General features: G+C 33.8%; 1 protein-coding gene across 1 annotated transcript in view; it reads left to right on the plus strand.

The window, feature by feature from the left end:
• Positions 1–26717, plus strand: part of LOC102688311 (dihydropyrimidine dehydrogenase [NADP(+)]) — a 201412-nt gene that overhangs the window by 106653 nt on the left and 68042 nt on the right. Inside the window, exons 14-15 of the mRNA XM_006634975.3 lie at positions 16479–16643; positions 22797–22865. Of these exons, the coding sequence (XP_006635038.2) occupies positions 16479–16643; positions 22797–22865 (234 nt within the window). The remainder of the gene's footprint in view (positions 1–16478; positions 16644–22796; positions 22866–26717) is intronic.

A 26717-nucleotide genomic window follows, 5' to 3' on the forward strand; every position in this document is an offset into this window, starting at 1 on the left:
CTGGGGCCCAATTAGCACTGTGACTGATAAGTTTGAGATTAATCACTGTGCTGTGTGCCTTGGAAAGACCTTTGGTTTACAACATAAAAGTAAAAAAAAAATAAATTACATCTTTAATTGTTAATGAGTCTAAAACACTTTATCCATACCAATGTTGTAGACAAGTTGAACAGTGTTCTATGCAGAGGTACAGTATGTCCAGTAAGTTGTATTTTAGAGAAAGTATACCATGCAAATGATTCATTTCCACCAAGGTTTTATACACATTTTTGTGAAAGAATAGAACAATAAACACACCATGATATCCTCTCAAGTTGGCACAGTTTGTGTACTAACTGGAAATGCATGGATAAACATTCCTGTAAAAAAACATACTTCCATTCTTTATGCAGAGATTTTAAGTTGGTTAGTACAACCACAAAACTCAAATTGCTCTTTTATTATTTAAATGAACTCTATAGTTACCTTATTGTATTTTCAAAAATGAACTCTGCAGCCATTCTTCAATGAACTTTTTTTCACAATGTTCACTTAAATTAAGAACTTAGTAATCATGAAATCAATTCATGATATCAACCAGAAAAGTTATGCATTGTAATACATATTCTTCATAATATGCAGGCTGTCGCTCCTGAGAACAGCTGAGGAGGGAATAATAAATTACTTTAAGTTTGTGAATTTTAATGCAGGCTTCACACATTCTTCATTTAAATTTATCCATCTGCCAGATAAGGAAACCAAATTCACAAACAAACAAAAAAATAATATGACTTTGTAATCCCCAAATGGCTTTATGAACCATCAAGATGTAGTAAAAGAAATATTTTTTGTAATGTCTAAACAAACAGAATTAGAATAGGAATGCATCTAATTTTATGCATTTTGTCTTACAATCCTTAATGTGAATAGTGTAGAATTATTTAAATACTTTTCCAGAAGTTTTGTATCATAGATGTGCAACAGTTAATTTGTAAGTAACGTCTGCAGACTCTGCATGATTCTGTAAATCTTGCTGTGCTAATTAGTAACGCAGTTGTATTGTAAGCAATGCCAATATATTTTAAAGGGGGTGGGGTAGATAATTCAGTAACAAAGATTTCAGTCTGCTTTTGCAGTTCTCTTCATATTTATGTGATTGTATCAAGCATACGTTCTATTTTTAAAAGATTTAACATTATCAAAACATAAGCTAATGTATTGTTTAAAAAAACTATGGGTCCAGTGACCTAGTGGCAACTAAACTAAATCCACTCAATTTGTGTTCAATACAACTAATATACTTGACTTACAGGAACTAAAGCAACAGCTAGAGAACAATTAAAAGATAAAAAGTAAGGTACAAGGATCAATACTGCCTTTAACACATTATTTTTAATACAAGAAACAAGTCAACAAAGAGATGGTTATCATTTTCTTGCAATACTTTATCTTTGAATCCCTACTATTATTTTAATCCTGAAAGGCCTTGAAAAATGTATGCTTATTTTGCTACAATTTTTAAATTGAATTTCAGGATGGTATGAAGGTATGTTTCCTTAACTTTTAGTTCAGTTTTCCCTTCATATATTTTTTTTTTCAAATTAACAACACTAATGTGCTGTATAGTGAAATAGTATACTATAAAAGTAATTGATGAGTCAAAGACGCCATGCAAGATCAGACAAACAGGTTTTCAGTTGAGGTTTGAGTACCATGACTGAGGCCGAGTCCGATATGACAAGGAAGAGAGATCTTGTGTCAGTCTTTGGTCTCTCGTTACCTAGCAAACCTAATGCCTTGTTTCCACCTGCCAACAGGCAGAAGTTGTAAGAGACTTGAAATCATACTTGTAGATTTCCATAAGTGCAAGAGTGATATGAAAGAGCTGTTAAATGACTCTGACAGAGCAAGCTGGAAGTATGGGCTTGCTGAGAAATTGCTGTGCTTGGGCAGGAGGAAGACAATGCATGTGACAGTTGTTTTAAAAAAAAACTAGGATGTAGATTATGCATAATCAATAAAAGTGTTTTTTTTCTAATGTACCCACCCAATTACTGTATCACCTGCCACTTGTTTCTCTGTCTATCAGTTAACAGACAGGACCCCTGTATACAGTAATAGCAGAATAACAAAGACCCCAACTTGCATTTGCTCCAAACAAACACACAAAAACAAACAAAATGTATTGCAAACATTGCCGTGCATCACATTTCAAATGGGAGACAAAGACATTTCAGTGTAAATATAACCCACATAAAAACATGTTCCACTTATTGATCTGCAAAAACTAACGTGTCATAGATACAGGAGTTCTTCTTTTTTAATCACAGCTCAAAGGTACTTACCGATCTGAAACAATTAGGTTTTTTTTGGGATTAGACAACTGATAGATGCAGTTCAGCAGAACTGAAGTCCAACTTGTTGAGATCTTTGGACAACAAATTCAATAGACAACATTGTTCACAACTGTTTACTTAACTTAATGCGAAATGAAATCAAATTGCCTTCTTTGCAATCGCTACATGCCTAAAAACGCATTTAGAAGGACTTCCTTATTCGCCAGCTTTGTTTTCAATGGTCTGATGACTGGAATGGATTACTAAACAGCTTTTTGTTGTGTCCCATGAGACATCGGCAACTTGTTTTTTTAAGAGATAAAGAATCTTCCAGCATTGTCTCTATTACTTGTATTTATTTATTATATGCATATATATATATATGGATTTACTTTAAATATATGTATCTATTATTTATGAACATGTGTATGTATAATTAAAAGCGACTGCAGTTACATTATCTTTGAAAAATGTTCTACATGACCACTATGTAGTGCATATAAAATATTAAAATATTATGAATCCCTATATTTTCTAAATAATTGGATTAGGAAATGTCTAGTTCACACATACTGTATTGTTCATTGTTGCTTGTTGAGTGTGTTGCATAGGAAATGCAACTAGCAAAGAAGCAAGAAAAGAACAAAGCATGCCTGTAACGTTGAGGTGAGCAAAATGTACACAATAGATTTCACATAAAAAAACTGTATTGTCCATTATTACTGTGTTACATTTATTATTCATTGATGTGTCCAGGTGCCTTTTTATACATGGAGATTTAGGAATAAAATAATTATACTTGGTTTTGACTCCAAATGTGTATAGAAGGCAGGGCTGTCAAAGCAGTCAGTAAGATCTGAGAGGTGTTGACTAATTGCCTGCTAATTACACAGTAAATTGTCTAATTAAGCTGATGGTTAATTAGGGTAAGCTTGCACAGCAGTCTTGTGGAATTTTAGTTGGGTGCCTGGGAAGCAGCTTGTGTAATTGCCAAACTGGCAGTGACTGGCAGAGAACATGACTCTGGGAAGCGCCATGGCAGTATGTCTGACAGAATCAGGATGCACTGCAAACAAAGTACTTGTCATATGTACGGGAGGTTTCGTTCTGTACCCACATCTCAAGGCAGTTAGCAAGCTGGAATTCAAATTTGAAACATTTTGCTTCTACTAGCTTCAGTCTTCTGACCTATAATAGAGGTGGTTTTGCAGTTATAAAGGTCCAGCATGTTGTGATCTTAGATACTGAATAGCAGGTCATTTATAGGATGAAGGAACTATGTACATCTGTGCATGGTTTTTCACAGTTTCCTTATAAAAATGGCTTATTTCTTTTTCTATTGATTATGCTAATTCTGCTTCTCTGCCTGGTTTTGCTTTTAGCAGAGAGCAGAACACCATAGATTATATATTGATGAAGGCTTACACGAGGAAAGATACTAGATAATTAACAGAAGAATTCCATTTCTTTGCTATTTTTTGTTTTTAAAAATGATATAATAAAGGTGATTTTGTGTAGATGTAATCCAACATCCGTAACGCTGCACTGTCACAAAAGAGAAGAATGGATGAATGAAATCTTAGATATAACAGTCAAAATCCCAGACTAAATGGTACTAAATTTTATATTGTGAGAATAGCAGTTTTGAAAATGTAATGTATTTGTGAGTACGTGATACATGAGAAATAAAAGATGACGATGAGAGATGACAGTGTAAGCAAAGGTTTTTTAAAACTGCACAAATTAATATATATATACAGTATATATCAATATAGTGCTTGTATAGTTTAATATTTAAATTTTAGCTACTAAAACTCATCTCTAGTGGACTTCCAGAGTTATGTTTCTTAATGCCTGTGCTGTATTCTACCATTTCAAATTCGTAACCATTTTTCAGTTTTTCAAAAAACTCCCCTTGAAGCTACAGCAAAACTGAAAGGTGTGATCTACAGGACTAAGAGGACATTAACTGAGTCTTTTAACATTTTAAAAGATATTTAACATTTTTATGAATAGAATAGTTATAATTGATGTGTTTGAATGAGTTGATGTCTGCTCACGCCCTGTTTTTTGTTTTTGTAAATATGAGAAATACAGATGCCACAACAATCAATATTTTATTGCAGTAGGACTAAGTTCTTTCAAGTAATAGGTCATTCCTTGCTTGGTTTTCAACTAAATCGGAAAGATGTGGCTTGGAAATGTGAAAAATATTTGGCATGTAACGTGTCAGTCACAGTCCAGTAACTTCTATTTAACAAGCAAATTAGTGAAAGTTGTGTTTCTGCTGCCAAATAAAAAAGTTAAATATTCTAGCCTCATTAGCTCCAGTTACATGTTTACAATATTTAAATCTATTCAATTAATTGGAAGATCAAAGCGGCGATGACTACCTTGCATGACTGAGAAGATAGATAAAGTGTGGCTCAGAATCTGTGTTGTTTCCTCAACATCCATAAATCCAGTTTGTTTGTTTGTCTGTTGTTTTTTTTTGAGGGGTGTATGGGCAACACATCAAAGAAAGATGAGAATAAGTTTGTTCCCGATATTGTGATCTGTTGGCCCAGAAATTGCTGCAGCACAGTAAGAGAGCACTACATAGGGCTACTAACCGGAGAAGAAATGTTCTACTTCCTTATCGCAAGTTAAAAAATAAAAGTTAAGAAACACAAACAGAATGCAGTTTTAGTAATCATATTCTCTTTACTATATCTGCCCTGAAAAAAAAAGGTTTAGCATGTGAAATCAAACAGGTTATTATTGACTTCAGCCATTCTTTCTGAAATGACATTCACAGTGTCTAACTTTTATGTGTTGTGCCCTGAAAATAGGATGAGGTCTCTACATGCAGCAGAATCATCTATCTTTGTGTATTTACAATGAAAACAAGGCAAGCAAGTTTATCTTTTTCTTAATTCTATGGAAAGATATTCATAAAATTTTGACCTCTTCAAGCACTGCAGCCATCCTGCTGGGGCTGTTTGAATGCACTATTCAATACACAGATTAAGAGAATTGTATTCAAAGACAGAACTTGCTATTACTTATATACAGTATGAAATGGTTTCCTGGCATGTGTAACAAAATAAAATGTTTATTATATGAATATGTAAGTACATATTAAGACATTTTAACTTGATCAGATTCGATCTGATGCATTATTTATCTTATGTATTAATATCTTATATATTAATAAATACAGTTTATAGTATACTGTATATACTGTTTAGTAGAAGGTTTTTTTCAAGCATTGTCATTCTTTAAAATTGTTTTCCCTTGAAGGAAAAGAAGTATTAAAAGCGTTAATTCCACATCAGTCTCAAACTTTTTTCCTAAAGCTATACTGTAGCTGTGATTATCACATACAATAATTAACACTATTTTTCATAGTGGGTTAAAATATTCATCTACTTAAACAGGCAGAAGAAGAGCTTTAATAGCCTAGTCATCTCTTTTAAGTAAGCTTAATTTACCTGTAAGTATGTCTGAAAGAGTGGAATAATACAAATATTTATCTTTCCTGACTATCTTGAAAATTTATATTAATTTGTATCTAAATGCAGACATACTGGAACATTCCATGCATCCCTTTACAACAGTAACTAGAACACGAAAGGTAGGACACTACAAATTGTACAATGTTTGAGACTTTCTGTAGTTTAACATTGGTTAGTTTCACAAATAGGTGAAATTGTGAATCAGCATCATGTTCTCCTGTGATCCCATTTCAAAGTACACATTCAGAAGAATTCCATATTCATCTGTCGTTTTGAATTTACCTGAAATGTTTGAGCAATGTTTGAGTTTATTTTCTATATGTACACTAAATTAATGATAATTCTTGAAGTATTATAGTTAATGCACTTAGTACTGTCCAGGAAATAATCTTCTGCAGAAGAGAAAAAGGGTAACTCAGACATTTATTCAGACACTAATTTGAGTAATGAGCTGATACTGTATGGACTATGCTGCCATAACAGGTTTCACGCTTGACACTGATTTATGAAAACTACCCTATGCACTTTTCAGATTTTTTTCATTAAAGTGAGTCTTGATCAAAATGTATTCCATTATTCTTATGTATGGGCTTTATTTTGAAGTAAGAATAAGTACAGTACTATATTACATATTAGACTTCATCACCCACAAAACCATTTGGTGAGTTGTTAGAGCTGTTCAGTACATTTCTCTGGTGATGAATAAAAGTTGCCAAGTTTTCTTGTGGAATTTAATTTACAAATAATAAATGAGAATAATAAACTTTATATAGTGCCTTTAAAGGTGGCTTCTCAAAGTGTTTTACAGAATAACAACAAAAAGTATACAATACACTGTTTACACAATGAAAATACACAATGAGGGGAGAACGTTGATGGGGATATGGAATACAGCTGGAGGAGACGGGTATACAGTAAATCAGAACCAGTTAAATAAAATGTAAGGTTTTAAGTCTAGATTTGAAAGACATTGGGGAAAGAGACTCTCTGATTTCCTTGAGGATAGAGTTCAGGAGCTTTGGGCCATAACAGGAGAAGGCACCCATAGATTGTAGATAGGCTTGGGGGAGATCAGAATTAGAAGAGTGAAGGTTGCAATATGGGGAGTAGGATTATGGTGTCTCAGTCAGGTATTGAGCTGCCAAGCCATGCAGAGCCTTATAATGAATGAAAGCCTTAATGGCGAAAGTTTTTTGTCCAATATTAATGTGAGCATATTTAGTAGTACATACATGACAGTGCACCATTATTCTGTTGAATACTATTACACTTCATTTCTTTATTTTCTTGGGAGCCACAATGTAATTGAACTTCACCGCAGTAATGGGAAATGAGGTTGGTTTTTAAAAAATATATATATTTAAAGTCAGGCTGTTGACAGCTTAGCCTTCCAATGCAGTAGCTTTAAATAGTGAAGGAATAAGTTCATTACTGAATTGAAGAACTTTGCAATTTTTTGTCATTTAAGAAGACATAATTATAAGATCTTTCTTTTGTTTTAAAACATCTGGCAAAACCCCAATTATTTTTCCTTCAATATTTTTCAAGGTAAGCATGGCAACTTTGTCTGTGGGAAATGGCAGTGTATTGTAAGTTGTTAAGAGTTTTTGAAAGTGTCTACTTGTTACAGGTGAGGAAAAGGGAGATTAAGGCTGAATTGTCAGGCAACCTATGCTTGACATCGACCATGTCTTCAGGCAGAAGCTTTTTCCCTTTAGTGTCATTAGCATTTTCATTTTGAAAAATGAGAGTATTCAGGAGGAGCAGTTAAAATTTTCAACCTGTGGTTTAAATTATTGATTTCTTTAGAATATTGAAACCGTATTTCAAAAAGGATTCTGTCAGTCTGGGGATGTGGGATGAGATTACCTATGGTAATAATTGGTATTAAAAACAAGCAGTTTCTCTCTGTTTGCTTTAGTCCAAGGAATGTCAATTGCTATAGCAGTAGTTTTTCTTTATTAAGTTGTAGATTAGAAAAGCGATGTGAAGGACTAATGACCAAACTGACATACAATATCCTTCATCATTTATCACATGAGCTTAATATCCTTTGCTTTGACAGTAATGCATTAACTCCTTTTGGGGTGGGGTATTAGCTGGAGCTTTTTAAAATTTCCTCCACAATATTATTTTACGGAATTCATGCACATTAGTTACTATTGCAGGAGGTCCCTGATACTCTATATACTGTATCTTTTCCAATCCTTGCATATTAGAAAGCATATGCATGGAGTAAAATGTAATTTAGATGGCCTTTGTAAAAGGGAAGCTAGTTTGGAAGCTAGTTTGGTTGACTTTTCTGTTAGATTTATACTGAATTTTGATCATTGGATGCACACTTTGAATTCCTCTTCACTTTTTTGTACATGGTTTAGCTCCTACTGTACCATTATCCCTATTTCAGATTTCTGTAATGTTATTTTTTACTCTCTCTCTTTAATTGTGCTAGTATTTGTTTTCTGATTTTTTAAATTATACTTGCTTTATCTTTAATACCTGATTTCTGTATCACCTGATGTGTTTACATGTCTTTGGTACTACATATAGGAGGCAGAGCAATATCAAAGTTTCAGTAGACTATGTACTGTACAACTTTCATTGTTTTCATGAACATAAGATATAAATATTCTCTTTATATATAAATATGTGATTTCCCTTATTGCTGTCAATCTGAAACTTTATATACATTCACAAAAGATATCTATACTAAAATATACATTCATGGTGTTTAAATAAGGTTTACATTTACAATAACAGAACACTTACTGCATGAAAAATGTATTCAGTGTTACTATACAATACAGATTAATATGTCATTAAAAAAACAGACATTTTCTATTAACTCTTTGTGTGGCATCATAGGTATATAGGTATCTGAAAAAAATATTGGTTTGTCATCATTCATTGGCCCTTGATGCAGACATGAGCATTACTTGGATATTTTGTCTGATTTGAAGTAGTGATACAGCACATTATCACGTGGTCTTTGAATTCTGCTCTAACCAAACAATGTTTAATAAAAAAAAAATCAATTGTTTTTCACTAGAGGTGAATTTGCTTTGTTGTGCTTTGCACTGTGCCTCCTATTCAAATTTAAAGTGAAGGTCTCTAAAAGGATTGTATGCTTTCCAAAGAAATAATTCAGAGCCAGGCCATTGAAATTCAAGGCTAGTTCACATTGTGTTCCAGAGCGCTTTCACTGTACAAGAGAGTTGTCAAATGGTTTATCAAGGCTAAATTCCAGTGTGTAGATTTGTTGGTTAGATGTGGTTGTGGATTCAAGGTTGCTTAGATTTATAAGTCACAGCTATAGAGAGAGGATTAAGAGGGGTGAGGTTATCTTTGTCAGAAATCTAAACTAACATCAGTAAGAATAAATCCTTACACATAGACTTTTATATACAATTCGCATGCACCAAACCTAATTTGCTTTGAAGGCTTAAGGGAGACTAAATTAGTTTGCGAGTTCATCTTTCATTTTTGCCTGGTGGTTGTGCGGTATTTGTCAGAATATTTTCAGCTGCATTGGACAAGGCTTTCTCTGTTTTGTATTGCTAATATAGAAGGCTCTCCAAAAATCTTATTAAGCATGTATATGAAGTGGAACTCAACCCAAAAAGTCTGAATGTGACCTGCATTCTTTATTTAATATTATATACAGTGTGTATCTGTGTTGGGACACTCTTGAACTGCACACTTAGATTGAACAGACTCACACTGTTGGCTTCTTGTTGAGTATAACAGCTGATCTCTTGGCCTTGTGGCTCTCTGTGTCTCACGTGGAATTTTAACAAAGGTGGTATTATCAGCTCAGTGTAAACCAGCCACATGAAACTGCTGACCCAGGTCCTCATGGACTACAGCCTAATTAGAGCCCTGACAACAAATGCCACTGTAGCAAAGCTGCTAAGATGTTTATTCAACCCCCCCAAAAAATAGCTTTCTGGTTTGATGACTTTAAAATATAGAAGAGTATCTTCTGAGTTCAAAGCATATTCTCAACAGTAGGATAACGATAAAGACTTAAACAACATAAACTAAAACATCCCAAATTAATTTGAAGACAAAATAATGAATTTATTTACAGAAATTTTGACTGAGTCATCTAAGGCTGAGGATGTGTTTTGCGGTTTTCTTTATGATTATTTTTGTCTATCTGCAAAACATTTTCCCTGTTTAAAAAAGAGGTAGGTGAGACTCTAGAGTCTTGTGTCGTCTAAACATAGTCTGAGTGGGGAGCAAAAAATATTGTTTTAATTTAATATTTGTGAAATTGCCCCTGATATGTGGGAAGACTGTCTTCCTTTGAAGAATTGATAGCTATCAAAATTAACCCTTAATATTGGTGGGATCTCTGGAAATATCTGCATGCTCACTGCAGCAAAAAAAGGGATTTAATAGAGAAAGACATATTACAGTATATTCCACAATAAGTGTAGATAAAAGATTACTAAATTAAACTGTTATATTGTGAAATATGCAGCTTTTTAATATGTCATAAATGCTGTCTGTCACTGAAAATACAGGTAAATCAGTTTTAAACTCTGGAGAGTCTTATGTGCTGGTAAAGGTTTTCTCTTGATCCATTAAAGACAGTGTTAGGCAGATGATGTTATCCACGCAGAGGTAGCAACATTCTCCCACTTTCACTCTGGCATGTGCTATAAAATACAGGATTAAATGATAGGATACCAAGTGTTAGTGCTGCACTTCATGGACAAAGATAAATTGTCTTCAGAACTCCAGAGTTGCAGTCCTGCCATTTTTTTAAAGTTACTGTTTATAAGCAATGAGTTGGGTGGTCAGGCCGTGGAAGAGAACTGAAACAGCAATCCTACGACTTTTCTGTCACGGCTATTTATAATGATTAATGTCTCGACTTTGTAAGTAATGTAATTATAGTGCTTCTAGATTTTTCCTGTTAGCCAAACGGGTCACCCAACTCAGACGACCTAAAAGCTGTCACTGTTACTATATGCCATCTATGGTAATATACAATTTCCTATTCTTTTTCATTCAGTTACTGTGCTCCATGTTGAGAAAATTCCCATCTGATTCTTTAGGAGTTATGGTTGAAATAGAGCACTGTTTTAATCAGTTTGAACTCTCAATTGAGCTTTAATTGAAAAGCTTTAATTGAGCAAAATTTAATAAGTTATCTACTGTAGTTCAGGTGGGTAGCTGCGTCAGGAACAAGTAATAGGTTTTCTCCATGCTGATGTGTCCATGTGTCACACCTGAAGAAGGCTCCAAGGCTGAAACCTTCTTTTTTTTCAGCATGGAATAAACCTATTACTGTTTAAGTAGTTTACACAGTTAAATCTAACTTTGATATTTCCTGAAATGGGTGCTCAAAGAATAAGTCAGGAATTGTGAGAATTAATGGCGATTGTTGGACAGAGTTCTGAGAACAATTTGTTGAAAGTTGAATGGACTAGTAAAGTTGAGAAGTGGTGTCTACCTTCCTCCTACTTGGTTTCAAAAGATTTTGCAATGTCATTTTGCTTCTGCAGGTTTCCTTACAGTGAGGTCTGAAAGGTTTTCTTTTCAAAGCTGTTTTTTTCTTCAATAGTTAATTAGTATAGCAATTAACCATCTTAGCAGAAACAACCACTGGGAACAAAACAGAATAAATAGTAATCAGATTTTTAACACAGACAAGATGAAACAAAACATAATTGCAGGTAATACCTTATACTTTAGAGGTAACCATTTCTGGTGATTAAGGGACTTTTCTGAGCCTGTTTTGAGAAGAATTAAAAGAAGGAAGGCAATTTGGAACGTGGTAAAAATATGTAATAAAATTCAGGATTGCATTTGTGCATGATTATTTTCATTTACACTTGCTTGGGGAAACACTTACAAAAATACCCATTATTTGAGAATACTCTACTATCAGTAAAAAAGAAAATACTGCACAAAATGCCAAGTGAAGGATCTAAAACACGCTGATCAAAATGGAGGTCACTAATCTCATCCCTCCCAAATTCAAAACAAAACACAAGCCTAATTTATACCTCTTATTAGAGGAGAGTTACAAGACAGAGAGAAGCCTGGTGGATTTTTTTTTTCGTGCGTATTCTGTATGCCTTTCAAAAGAACAGAATTATAGAAAACACTCAGTTCTACTTCAGAGTAGTAAAACATTTGATGTAGAGTTAGCGCTAGCTTGTGGCAGAGTATTTGAGATTATCTCAATCCCTCTATATGTACTTGACCTTACCAGAAAGAGAAAAAAAGGGAAGCATCTGAGGAGATGAGAAGGAGCCACAATGCCTCATCTCTTTAAATGTGACAAACATACTTTTTTTAAATGAGATGCATTTAAACTAACAATGAAATAAGCAGATTTATTCACTTAACATTCATAGCCACCAACCTCAGCCTCACAGGATAATGACAGTTGTAGTCAAGAAGATAATACTAGCTGAATGATTTTCTGTGTCAGCTTAAAAATAGTGGTTCTTCAGTGGAATTTGAAGTGTAGTGAAATTTAAATAAGGATTTGGTATGATAAGGTCTACGAAGCAACAACCGTGTAACCGTTGTATAATAATTACTTAAAATATGACTTTAAGTCAACAAATCAGAGGCTGACTCAGTATGTACTGTGCTATAATACACAAAATTTGATTGCTATTTATCTTCTCTGTCCTCTTTCAAAAGGTTATGTGCTGTATAGAAGGATTAAGGGTCTGTGCAGCCGTGATAAAACCCTGTTAGCTTAAAAACATACAAGTAGCTGTTACCAAATCTGAACATGCGTGAAACAGAATGCATAGAGCAAGATTGTTTTTTGACAGGTTACAGCATGTTATTGGACTGGGGGATAGTGTTATTTACTAACAGCTGGAAGTCCTTCATAGGCATTATGTTGAAAAGGATTTGAAAGGGTAACTCCTATAGTACCAAGGCCACATAAAAAGCATGCTTCATTTCCTGTGTGAACATTTTAATCCACCTCCTGCTTTCCATGAAAATATTTGTAAATGTGCACAATAATGCTCCTATCCTTTTTATATGTGGTGCATGTCTAGCAAGGCAATTTCTACTGAATACAATTTATTTGTGTCACAAAATACAAGAAGCCCTTATCTTTTGCTACGGAGAGCGGCACCTGTGTTTTTATAGTAAGCCATTTCTGTCCCTTTGGGCAATTTCATGGTTTCCAGTTGTTTAATATTAAAACTCTTGTACAGAAATGTCCTGATAATAAATAATGCCAAGAGCTAAATGTTCCTGGGTCACAACTTCATTAAATACAGACTTGCATATTTGCCCTATAGCCCCTGGGATGCCTGTTTCAATTCACCATTGTCGTCTTACTGGAGGGTACCTCAAGTCTATTAAAAAGGGCTATGTCTATTTTCACAATTCAGAATCATATTCCAAGAGCTATTCAGTAGACAGAAATGTCTAACTTATTTCAAGGTACCAGATTGACATATTTTGTGTTCCTGTTATGTAACATATCAAACAGACTTCTTAAGAAAAAAACATTTTAATTTTCTGCAATGGTACATGAGATTTCAAAATGTATATATTTAAAAATATGTTTTTTAGATTTCTTTAATTGTTTAGAATGTAAATAACTGTAAGTGGTGGAACATTCAATGAGATCTGTAACTGCTGGCAAGGCTATGCTGAATAAGGAGCAATTCCCAGGGTTGGAAACTGGGGTGCAAAACTCGAAAGAATGATGTGATACTGTATAGTGTTGTGGACAATGCCAAATGGACTCCTTTATTCCTAATATGTATTTTTTAATTTAACTTTATTTTACAGGTTATTTTATCCAAAGTGGCTCAATTGTAATTTGTTACAATGATAACAAATAATAATCTGATGCACTGTTTACTGAGTGAATTATCTTTCTTAAAGGTACAACAGCTTTGCTCCATACAGGATGTGAGTCCACAGCCTCCCATTTATGAATCCCAATCCGTAATCCCTGCTCCATGCTTAATACTATGTTTTCAGTTGTAGCATGTTTTCGGTGGACAATGCACAAGATGCTAATGTCAAATGTGAAAGTATGTTTCCAAAACATCTTTAAATGATAACTGGCATGTGGTTTATTAAGGGTTGAAAGGTGCAGTTCCTCTGTTTTACCTGTGTAAATCATTTCCAGCAGGACTAGAAATGCGCATTTTTATTAAAAGTACAAATATGTGCTAGTAGAGCTATTAAAAAGAATGCTAACCAATGTGCAATTATGCTTGCATGCTCAATGAAGTTTCTAATGTACAGTACTTAGAACATGGTGAAAGCTTGATTTTTTTGAGTGACTGTATCTGTTAATATCTGCAACAAAAAGAAAATTCATAATTAAAGACCAGAATTGTGATTTAACTGGAGATATGGAACAACAACCATGCTCTATGGCTTTGGTATTAGGTATAGACTTTTTTAAGTCATTGCTGCATAATACATTAATATCCTCAAGAAGAAGTGGAATTATTAAATACTCCAGCAATTGCTCTGCAATGTTCTGCATGATTTACCACAAAGTCCACAAAAATATTTGGTGTTGGTGTTCTCTTTTCTCGGTTGTATTGACTGAATGTCAAGTCTTCATATTTATTATGGGTGTGTTTAACATCTACTTATAATCGAAATCTGATTTTATACCAGTTAAATTCCAATGTACAATGTTAAATACCTTTGTACTTTAGTTTGCAACACCTTTTTTGTCTTTTCAGGAAATGTACAAATGTAAAAGATACATATAAAAATTATGTAGTTTTTCTCAGCATACTGTGAAGCTTACATAACACTCTGTTATCTCTTAAATTTAACATCCTGTGAAAGCTGATCTTTTACGTGACTTTTTTACAGGAATATTTCAAATGCTTTGAAAATGCATTTCCCAGCAAGCCCTTATAATCAGAAAAGTGAGCTAACCACTTGTCATTTCTTATTGATAAACCACCAAACAATCCATGTTTCATGATGAAACCATGGTTACAATAAAATGTGCCTCCATTTTGTGTATTTATGTTATTAATAGCTCTTTTACCAAAGCTAACTTTTAAATATTCTGTGACATATTTTCTTTCATAATACTAGTACCTTTCTTCCCACTTAAATGATTTCTTAAAAGTGGAATTAAACTCTTGATATATTACCCTGTGGATACAAGAACATTCTTAAGACAGTTTAAACCTACTGTGGCATTGACTAAGAAGATAGCAGATGTGACAGTGACAGAAATGTGAAATCATAGAAAATTCACTTGGAGTGTGAAACCCTCCTTTATTCCTAGAACAGTAGCATTTGGCAGATTAAGGGATAAATAATCTTATATTGTGGCAATGGTATGCCTTATCAAATGTATGCAGATTAGGCCTAATTAGTGCTAATTAAGGTTTCTTGTCTAGCTAGTTGGAAAAATGTCCAAATGTTATGAAATCGAGTTAGTATGCTATTATCTTAATTGTTTTGTATGGGGTAGTTCTTAATTAAAATATGCAAATTGTTCTTAATTACTATATACTAATGGCCCATGGTTTTATCATATAAGAGAAGACCAAAAATGTCACTACATCTTTAGCGTACATCTTTTTGAACAATTTAAACATGAAAAAAATATTTCAAGTTGTCAGAGGAAGATTTATATATAAATTAAAATAATTTATATAATGTATTAATACATGCTTTAATATTAAAGTGTAAAAAATGTTACCTTTAAAAATAACTAGGGATTAGAATGTACAGTATAATATTTTTTAACTTATCTACTTCCTTTCCTGATGGGATCTGTTGCTTTCAAAAGAATACCAATATTTAATATAAAAATATTATTGTCAGATAAAATGGACCTGAATGGCACAGGCAGAAAATGTTTCCCTTGCAGGGTTACAGGAGTCTTTACTTTTACTGGAATAGCCTTTTTTTTACTTTCCCAGAACCATTATAAGGTTTGTAAAACATTAAGCTTTTTTGCTGGCTTTCAGCTCCTAATGTGTTTATACTATACTGTAGCTGTACATGGAAAGATCTTTGTAATTTAAACATCAAAAGAATGTAATTCCTAGTGGATATTACCATGAACTGGCAGGATTTGCCAACAAGGAAACATTTGCCAACAATTTCTGTTGTCTTTTTTTCACAAAATATAGACTGTTTCACTGTTATAGGATGAGAGTTTTACCATTTTTGCAGGTGAACGTCCTGCTCACCGATGTGAAAGACATTCAAACTGAAACATTAATTCTCCACTTATTTCATACAGTAATTTACTTATTTAATTATTTTTCTCTTACTATATCATATTTTCCCTGGCTTATATTGAAAATAATGTTCCTTCAGATGTAATAAAATATGAACTTTGCTTCATACTGTAGTTCCTAATAAAATAAAATAGTTATTGGGTTCATGTCATGTACAGTAAATAAAAATAGGATGATGATTTTCTCTTTATACTATTTTATCAAACTACAATATATTAGTAATATTTGCCCAGTTCGAGGGTTTCATTACCTCGACAGAGAACTACATTTAATAACCAAGCAGTGGTATTTACATTTGAAGCTTTGTAGATAATAAGGTACAGTATATACTGTAATGAGATCATTTTGAATTCAGAAAAAGGAAAAGGAATCTGCAGCATGTTGTTCAGCATATTGCAAAGACTAAAGTTTTTTTTCTTACTTTTTCACAGGACTTGGTCACCAATGTTTCTCCTAGAATTGTACGTGGAACTACCTCAGGCCATGTCTTTGGTCCTGGACAAGGCTCTTTCCTCAATATTGAGCTCATCAGTGAAAAGACAGCTGCATATTGGTGCCAGAGTATAACTGAACTGAAAACAGATTTCCCACAACATGTAAGTTTGCTTTCCTTCCACATTTGCCTGGTGCTGATTATTGGTTATCAATTATTGGTTCTGTTTCTGAAGGAGAAATATTTAATTAAACGTGACCACTATAAAGACATAGAGTAGGACTCAATATATTTACATTTGAACTCTTTTTAACTTTAATGTGCTAAAGATCAGCAATTGTTCAGTCATTAAATATCATATTAATTTCAGTGTAAACTTTGATTAAAATAATTAAAATATAGATTTATCCCAGGTTATGTTGTTTGATCATGCTCATTAATACTGGCTAAATATTCATTAAGTTTATCATGTTCTTTTTATTTAAAAACGTATGATTAATTATTGTTGCCCTAGAGATGGAAACAGTCAATCCTCAGTTTTCAATCCAATAGTTAATAACATCATATCCTTTCCGGTAAAGAGTAATATGTCAATGTTTAGAATCATTTCTACCTCATTACAATGCTGTTTAAGGATTTCTTGAAGTACATTCTGTATAGGAACACATGATTTAAAACATATAACTGTAACCTAAATAGGCCGCTTTTTCACTTTTGGAAATAGCTTTCCAGTTTTGTATTAATTGTTAATATACAGTAGAGCATGATCTACTGGATTTAAACTTTGTAAACCTAAATAATTCTGGTTAGACAGTGAAAGCAATCAAAACCTTTTTTTTTTCTTAATAAATACATACTTATTACAATTTGTTTTGACAAATTGGAATTTTGGTTTTTGAAACAACTCAGTTGAAGGTGAGATTTCGTCCGACCTTGCTTTGCTCGTAAAATAAGTTTTGTGCTGGATGCATTAGCTTTAAATGCATGCCTTTATCATGCCCTAGAGCATGGCTTTTACAATACATCTGAGCTATTGCCTTTATTGGTATTTTAAATTCTGTAGAGATTGTTTTTCTTTCTCGTTTTGGTACATTTTTTTGAAAAATAAAACATTTTGAAAACAGGATAACATGAGGAAGTATCAAAGGATTGCTTTTGCAAGGTCAGCATATTACACCTGAAAGGGCAGTTAAAAGGAGCAGTAATGTTGTATTGTGTTTGCTAGCATTAGTGATGTGACAGTGTAGAAACATACTGCACTGCAGATCAAAGCTCTGGCTCTGTTGAAATCTTTATTACAATATTATGTACTTTACAACCTCTTTGCAGATCAAAGTTGAATGTGAACAAGGTGGTATGGTTTTAAAATAAATTACAGCCTAAGTGCTGTTTCTCAGATGTATTTAATTTAAACACAAAAGAGTTCAGTGCTTTTCCTCTGTTCACAATGCTGGTTACTGTTAGTCTATAGCACAGGATGTTGTTTTGTGCCAGGAACGATTATTTCCATTATTACTTTTGTCAACACATGACAGACTCCAGGGTCACTGTGCCCTGTTATTCCACACACTTCATTTGCCTGAAGTGCAACATTCTTACAGCTTTGGAGAAAATAGGGCCAAGCTGATTTGAATGCATGCCACAAAAAAAGTGAAGGTCAGAGATTGCTTGTTAAAATTATTCATAAAAAAAAACAACAAAAAAAAATAAAAAACAATTGTGAGGCTTATAGGTCATAGCTGTCAGCCATACTGCATTGATTGCATTTATCGTCTCAGAAAATTTTCTTATTACACCAGCACCAAAAGAATAGATTTATGGAGAGAAGGTGCATTGTCCCCAATTTTTAATATGTCCCTATCTGCTGAGATTGACAGTTTCCACAGCCGTGAATTTCCCTGGAGACGTGGTGTTACGGGTGTTGGTGGACGGCATCGCTTACTTCAATGTTCCATTATTAAATTGATAACAAGATAATTCCTGTGCTTCTCAGAGACATGACAGGATTTACAATTGTTAACTCCCTCACTGAATGGGATTTGATGTTCGGGGGTGGGCTCTAATAATCACAGCATATTTTTATTTCTCTCTGCACCACCAGAAGGAATCAAGTGCCAGAAATCTACATGGTAACAGCACGGTAGAATACAGTTAGAAACAACACTGAAACAAGTGATACTCTCTTACATGGGCAAGAGGCACATTCATTACAGAAAATGAATGTGCATGTGTGTATAAACTTAGAGTAGCTCCTGAATTCATTACTCATTCAGTGAATAATTTCCCCTCGCGTTCAGCAAAATTAAGTACAATAAAAAACTTCCAATATTAAAAAAATTGAATTTAAAATGTATGAGAGCAATAAGGTCTGGTTGTGTTTATTTTAGAAGCAGAATCTCATGAATAATAGCACAAAAATAAATCAACCTATCAAACAATGCATTGAAGTTTAATTTTTGATTAAAAGTGGTAGAAAAATAAATTTTTAATTCTAAACAGTCCATGTTAAGTATTTGTGTGTAGTTTAAAATTTTTCCCCAAAAGGATTTAGTTATTAGATGTCAGGGGTGCTCAGCTCCTGTGGAGGGGGATTGTGGAGAGATAGAGTGTCTGCAGGTTTGCATTCCACTTGAGCTTTTAACTAGCTAATTGATCTAATTATTGCTTTAAGTGGAGCAGTTTAACACATTTCCCAAGTTTTTAGGTACAGCAGATCTAAAGAGACCCTTAAGACCTGCTGGAATGGACTCCTTGAGGACTGAAGTTGAGCACCACAGCTATACTGTATAATGTACAGTATGCATGTATATAAGTTACAATAGTAAACTCACAATTTCTTTAACATCCAATAATGATTGTATACATAGTTCATAATGTACATACATACATATATAGATACAGTATAATTACACACAGCACTTACATGAGTATTTATTACATAATTAACAGATGTTAAAGGAGACATTTAGTGCAAAGCATGACAAATATGCATTCTGAACATTGTTCATTGTACATTAGCTCATTGTTGTACACTCCCAAACAACTCTCTAATGCCACACTGGCAGTCTACAAATTCCTCACTGTGCAGCCTCCTGAGCCACATAAAAGCCACCTTATGTTATAACAAGAAAGAGAGGTGTTTGTGCTGATGTATTCTGATGCTTCACACCCATTGCACATACTGAAACATTGTGAAGCAACCAAAGCTTTGGGTTTTGAAGAAGACGGGGCAGAAGGAGGTGAATGTTCACTTAAAGTAGATTGTCTCCTTTGCACCATACTGAATATCCGTAGAAAGAGACTCCTATGCAATCTTAAAGTGACAGGGCAAGGGTGAGAATAAACTAAGTCAGCACAATACATACACATACGCATGCTGACGCAGCTACCCACCTGAACCAATACATACATATACTGTATATTGAAATTGAATCTGTTCCAATCAGTACTGCCAGGACTATTTTGGGAGACTGTTGTTCTCACTGCATCCATTTCATGTTTTATTTCATGCTACTCTATATAGCTTTGCTTTCGATTGTATTTATATTTTTTCACTTTGGTTGTCCCTTAGGTATATTAGCCATCAAATTCGCATCCATCCATTTTCTAAGCACTTTATCCAGTCACAGGGTCACAGAGGAACTATTCAGCAAAGAACGTGTGTAGGACAGACTACACCCTTCATAGAATGACTGTCCATTGCAGGGCACAGGCAGCCACAGACACACAATCGCACACACACTCACACAAGGGCCAATTTGTTTCTCAGAAGCAAATACCAGAAGTTTATCTTTGGACTGTTGGATGAAACCAAAGAACTGGAGGAAATCCATGCTTCCTTCACATGTTTGTGAGAACATGCAAACTCCACACAGATAGCACCCTGGGAATTGAACCCAGGGCCCCAGTGCTGCGAGGTAGGAATGCCAACCACGGTGCCACCCTCAAATTCACATATGTAAATAAGAATTGTATGAATAAGAACTTTACAAAAATAACATTTTAGGAGATTTTAATATGAACATTGTTGGTGGTCATATTGCCCAATATGGACACTGGAGGTGGCTTTTTTACCTCCTCCATAAAACCACTTGAATGTTAAATAACATGGTGATCATGCCTTTCTGGCACATTTGTCACAGAAAATTATTAGCAACTGCCAAAGCAACCAATAAAGGTTAGTATGCAAATTCATGTTCAAATCTGAGATGATAAGGTGTTTTGTGCTAATGGCTTGTGGAATTCAAATTCATATGACAGAAAGGCAAAGAAAACTGGAAATCTCTTTCAGGAACTGAATATTCTAGGAGAGAAGCTTGTAGAAAAGACAGATAAATTATAAAAAAGCATAATAGTGAAAAAATAAGTTTAGTGTTTAGTAACTGTTGCTGAGATGGTCCCAGCTGGTCACCTTAACATTTTTAGAAAAAATGTGTGAAATCTTTATTAATACTAAGGCTTCACAATTATTATTGTTCGGTGTAGGGACATGTACAGTAGGAAATTACAGCTGTCTTCATACTTTGTTTTTGTCATGCTATACAAAAGAATAGTAGTGGGTAATCACACACATTACAGTATTGTTTAATCCAGTTTAGCAAGCATGAGAGCAGCATAATTTCACAAAGCTTTACTCTTTTTACTTGCTTGGTTTCTTATGTTGAAGTGCTTGTGTTGTGTCCTGATCAGAAAGTGATAAATTATCATATTTCAGTTCAATAGTACCTGCTGAAAAAAAAAGACTTGCAAGAATTAATAAACCTGTTTTTCCAGATAAGAACTTTAACTATGTCAGGTGAGTTGTACCTGCCTTTAATTGATCAGAAATTAAAATAATATATCAGAAATTAAAGACTGCTTCCATATTTCACTGCAATACTTCTTTGTATGGTAAGGTAATGTACAACTGCGCTTAAATACATTCAATTAAGTGTGATTGAATAGTATTACATCAGACACCTACACGTTATATAAATGTGGAATATAAACAAAAAATTCCAATTGCCAAGCCTGTGTTATTACCGTAAGGAACTGAGTAATCAGTATTTTGAGTGCTGGTAAAAGACATTTACTATCATCAGATTTTTCATGAATCCCTTTTGATGTGTGCAAATGAAGTAAAAGAGGTATTGTGATGATATTGCTTTCCATCACGGCACCGCAACTACATTACTAGGCCAGTGAACCCAATTTTTCAATAGGAAAAAGGCACAAACAATGGTGTCAGCCTTTTCCACCATTGTGCCACAGACAGTAAGTTTCATGCACAGCCTCCATAGCTAGAGTACTAACTCAATCCTTCACCAAGGAGAAAAGGGCTTGAACTAACCAATTTTGGATATGCTGTTAGCCAGTTAATTTTTGTTGAGTACAAACTTGGCATTTCTTCTGGGGAAAATGTATGTCCTGCATGTTTAATATTTCCTTTTTCTTTTTTGCTGGTGGTATGGTTGGTATGCTCTAAGCAGTGATTATTTTGCATATTTTTATGAGAAGTACTATAGACATAAAGGTTCACAGGTCTGTAAACCTTTGCAGCAGAAGCCAGTACATGTTTGCAAGGGGAACTATAGTTGGATAAGGTCATTTAAATATCGGAGGTACATTATTATAACAATTGAAAATTTGTCGTCCTTCAGGGTAGAAAATGTTCACATTGTTTGCTATTCATTTCTACCTCGACTGCATTGAATCAATATTTATAATTTATTAGAAACTGCTGTGGATGTAGAGCATGAACCAATCCAGGCTTTACAGAGTTGTGAAGTAAGTTGTAAAATCAAACACCAACCTGCTTGGTAATTTCCGGCTTTCCAACCAGAGACATTTTGTATCCTTTGTGAATTACACTTATGGTATATATATATTGAAGTCTATTCATTCTTGTGATTACTTAAAACCAAAGCAATAAGAAGAAGAAGGTTCTATATTTTCTTTTTTATGGCAAGATTATTGAGTGTCTAGAGGAGAAAAATGAAAATAGTCCTACCTAATCCAGTGATACCACAAAAGGGCTCTTAACTAATACCATCACTTTGATGTTTTTATTGTTTTAATAATGCTTGCACACCAGTGGATTTGTCTTGATCCTGTAAATTATAAATATTGATTTTGTGACTTTGAGTGAGGAAGGATGAGACTGGTCTTTTTAAAGACTAGATAATGGCTTTCAGATCCATTTTCGAATGTGTTGAAACGAGCTGAATTGTAAACGTTTTTCACCATAAAATCGACTCTATTGTTTAATTCCGTAAGGTGTGATAGACTGAAACAAATCAGTCATTGTTATTTACCTTCCCATTTTCTCCTTTTTCAGATTCTTATCGCCAGTATTATGTGCAGTTATAACAAGTCTGACTGGATGGAACTCTCTAAAATGGCAGAGGTTAGTGATTTTTCTCATTTGTTTTTTGGAACCTGAATATTTCAGATGTTTATTCTGTTCTTCATAATGTTAAAAGCAGTACCAGTATAAGTAATAACACAACACCAGTATCAGCAGTAATGCCAATAGTACAGGTAGCAATATATTAGTACTGTGTATATTTATGAAGTTATGAAAATAGCTAATGAACTATGAAGGGAAAATTGTACCATTAATGTTGTTAATTGGCATTTGGAAAATAAAGTGCCCTTTCAAGTATTTATCTACTGGTTGATATTGTTTTAACTAAAAATAAAAATTGTATGCCTTCAGTAATTATCTGCAAATTAGATTTTAACACCAAATTGTTCTACAGTTATTCTATAAAATAAAAGTATGACCTAATATATGCATATTTTTATTTTCGATAAAATACAGTTTGCTTTTGTTGTGTGCATCCTTGTAATTATGGTATTTTAGTGCGGTGTTCCCTGGTGAAAGAGTAGATTAGTGGTTAAGATTTTAGATGCTCTTATGAAGATTATGGGTTTGCCCCATCTCCACACACCACTGTTGTACAGTAATGGAATAGTGTCCCAATTGGGAAAATTCAGCACTCTACATCATGCTGCAGAAACTGAGATAAACTCTAGCCTGGTGACCCACTGAGTTTCGACTTTACTTTACATCTTTATACATGCTGTATACACTGTATATACATATGAACCAGAAGTATTGAAACATACTGTACAGTATATTCCATAAGGGACAGTGAGTGGGCTTATTCAACTTTCAGCAGAAAAGATGGACAGAACTCCATGTTTTCACAGTTGTATGCCTCACTAGTGAAACCATTTAAAATACATTTAGTCATTAACACAACAAAACCCCAGGATATTTTTGTAAATACTACCAATTATGTTTCACAATGTGAAGATGTTTTATTGTGCAAACACATTCAGGACACAATGTCTTTCAGTATGAGTGGAGAAAATTCCCAGTGGACACTTTGTGAAAACAGATAACACAAGAAAAGAAAATAAGAAATGTAAAAAAACATAGATACGAATCAAAGAGACATTTTTTGATTTAAGGTTAGAGACTAGAGGTAAAGTAAGCTAAACCTTCAGTTTTTTATTGATATTCTTTTGCTGATACTTTTTGATAACGTTTGAAAAGTTGTTGCTGTGGGTGATGTCACAAGCCAAGATGTCAGTTCATCTGTGGTGTAACGTCAGCACATTAAATTAAATTTCAGATGGCATATGCTTGCACTATTCTCCAGGGAGAAATACCACCTGTTGTTTCATGCAAATATAAATGCATTGTTCTAGTACATTTTGAACATATTGGAATCCTGGCGGAAATATTACAAAATGCAAGGGTTAAATGGACCTTTCAGTTAAAAAAGATATATTTTATAATACTGACTAGATATTGGTAACTAACAATATAGTTCGCCAAATAAGTCTTGTTTCAGATTTAAGGTGTCAACGTTTTTTTTGTCTGTATACATAGTGTTCTAAGAGTTTTGTTTTAGCAATGACATTAATTTAAAGTGTATTTCCTAAAAAATGCTAAGCTTTTAGAATAATAAATAATGTGTGACTTAGGCCTATTATAAAATGCTAAGCTCTAGTTAAAGTGTAAGTGCTAGTTAAAGTGTAATTATTACTCCTTAAAAGTTTTAATCCTGGATTTTGACTGCATAACATAGTTAAATGTTTCTGGTGTTTGGCTCGCAGGGCACTGCCAAGTTCATGAAAGCAGGAGACAGATGCAACTGTGGGAGTAAACTGGTGGGGAGGGAGGGTTTTGGGGCGAGTCGACTGTGAGCCGTTTGTTCACCTCAGATCTTCCCATCTGTGAACACTGAAAGCTCTAATTCCAGTTCTTTCCTGTTTACTTTCTTAGTCTAAGGGGCACAAATTAATGGAACGTCTCCAGTGCTGTATGCCTTAGACATTTACAATGCAATACCCACTGGCCCTTAGTAATAATTCATGGTTAATAATTTTGTTTAGGAAAAATACAACTGTAAGGATTCTATTCAAAGAAGCATGCCTTTCTTGATAAACTCCATAATAAAACTTATGTACAGAAATGTTGCCTGCCATTCTGTTACATGTAAAAACTTCCAATTTCAAATAAAAAAATGCACATGATTCTCATTAAATTATCAGAAAGTCACAATACTAAAAACTCTGCTTAAAGATCTAAGGAAAAACAAATATTTCCATTTTTCTCTCACACTGTGTCCTGTATGCATGGTTCGTTTGCTGATAAAACAAACATCCATAGTGTTTCACAATCTTAATATCATACAAATGTAGTTGCATACACTATGCATTTTAAACAGTTAAATATATGAGGATTCACGGATGCTCGTAATTGTATTAATTTCACAGTGTCTTGCTGCTTAGTCTTGTATTTTAGTGAAATTAATGCATCAGTATCACCTAAAATTAAATACAAATAATAGTCATTTACATTATGTGTTAATACAGTACATTAATAGAAGAATGTTTTAAACCACAATCTTCTCATTTCAGAAGAGTGCCTTGTGATTTTCATACAATTCATCTTCCCCTTCAAACTGTCTGTGACTGTAGAGTTTATCATGTTACCCTTTTATCCAAGAAAGCACAGGTTTTCACCATTACAAGCTTCCTATCACAAGAACTGGAATCAGGTCTTTACTGTTGGGTGTATGTGATTCAGGTGTTTAAAACTACATTCACACCTTCAGTCACGATTTTGTTTTAGATCATTACATGAGCATTATAGGTGCATAAAACATGAAGAAGGAGTATACGTTTTATGAGTGTTCCTACAGTATACCGTGTCTGTGAGAAGACTTGTTTATTTTTTTCACTCATGGAATCGTACTTGTGCACATGGAATCATACCTGTTTTATTAACAAGTTTTGTCAGTGTCTGTGTTCAAGCATTCAATACAAATTAGCTCATTCCACAGGCCTTGTCGTAGTGTATCTCCTGTCATCTGACCACCTTATTGATTTTAATCAGGACTTTGAAAGTACTGTTCTTCTGTTACTGTGCTGCAATATAGCATTTTGGGAGTACTGTGTGTACCTTTCCTGGATTGGTATGCACTGTTGTAGTTCATTTATTGTACCACAGTAAATTTATCATGCTGCTACAGTAAGTTCATTTAGCAGATTTTAATTGCAATGCCTATTTCATGCTGTGACATTCAGTGTAGTTTTTTTTTCTTTGGTGAGCTCAAGCCAGCCCTAATCCTACATGGTTTATCTGATTTATGGACATAAAGTAGATTTATATTTTATATGAATTTTCCAAATATGTTGAGGAAATATCAGACAGTAAAACTTTGAACAGTCTGAGAGAGAGTAAGCCAACATATTGAATCTTTGCCCTCCTATCAGTGGTATGATCCCTCTGTGACTGTGTGACTTGTCTTTCTTGCATCTATAGCTTTCTGTTTAACTACCTTTGTAGGGAAGATGAAATAAATCCCTGTTACCATGGAAACTCAGTCTTCAAGAAGAGTAAACCATTCACTCATTCTTTGAAATCTATGAGGCAACACTTAGCACATTTCTTTGCCTAAGGAGAGTACTCAAAAGTTTTTGTATAGAATTGAAATTGTCTTAGTGAGGAGTAAAAAATATCTTCTCTGTCTTAAACAAAATATTTTTACCTGTCTTTTTTTGGATTCCTGTGTATTGAATATTGCATCATACCTTTGTGTTTAAATTGAGCTTAAGTTGTCTGTTTTTGTATTGCTGTATATTATGGTTTTGCACATTTATCTGCAGCAGAGCACATCTACTGTATAATCTGACTGTTCTGCCAGATTAATAATTGTGGGAAACTCTTTTAAGTCCT

The sequence above is a fragment of the Lepisosteus oculatus genome, chromosome 9 (assembly GCF_040954835.1).
Source record: "Lepisosteus oculatus isolate fLepOcu1 chromosome 9, fLepOcu1.hap2, whole genome shotgun sequence".
NCBI lineage: Eukaryota > Metazoa > Chordata > Actinopteri > Semionotiformes > Lepisosteidae > Lepisosteus > Lepisosteus oculatus.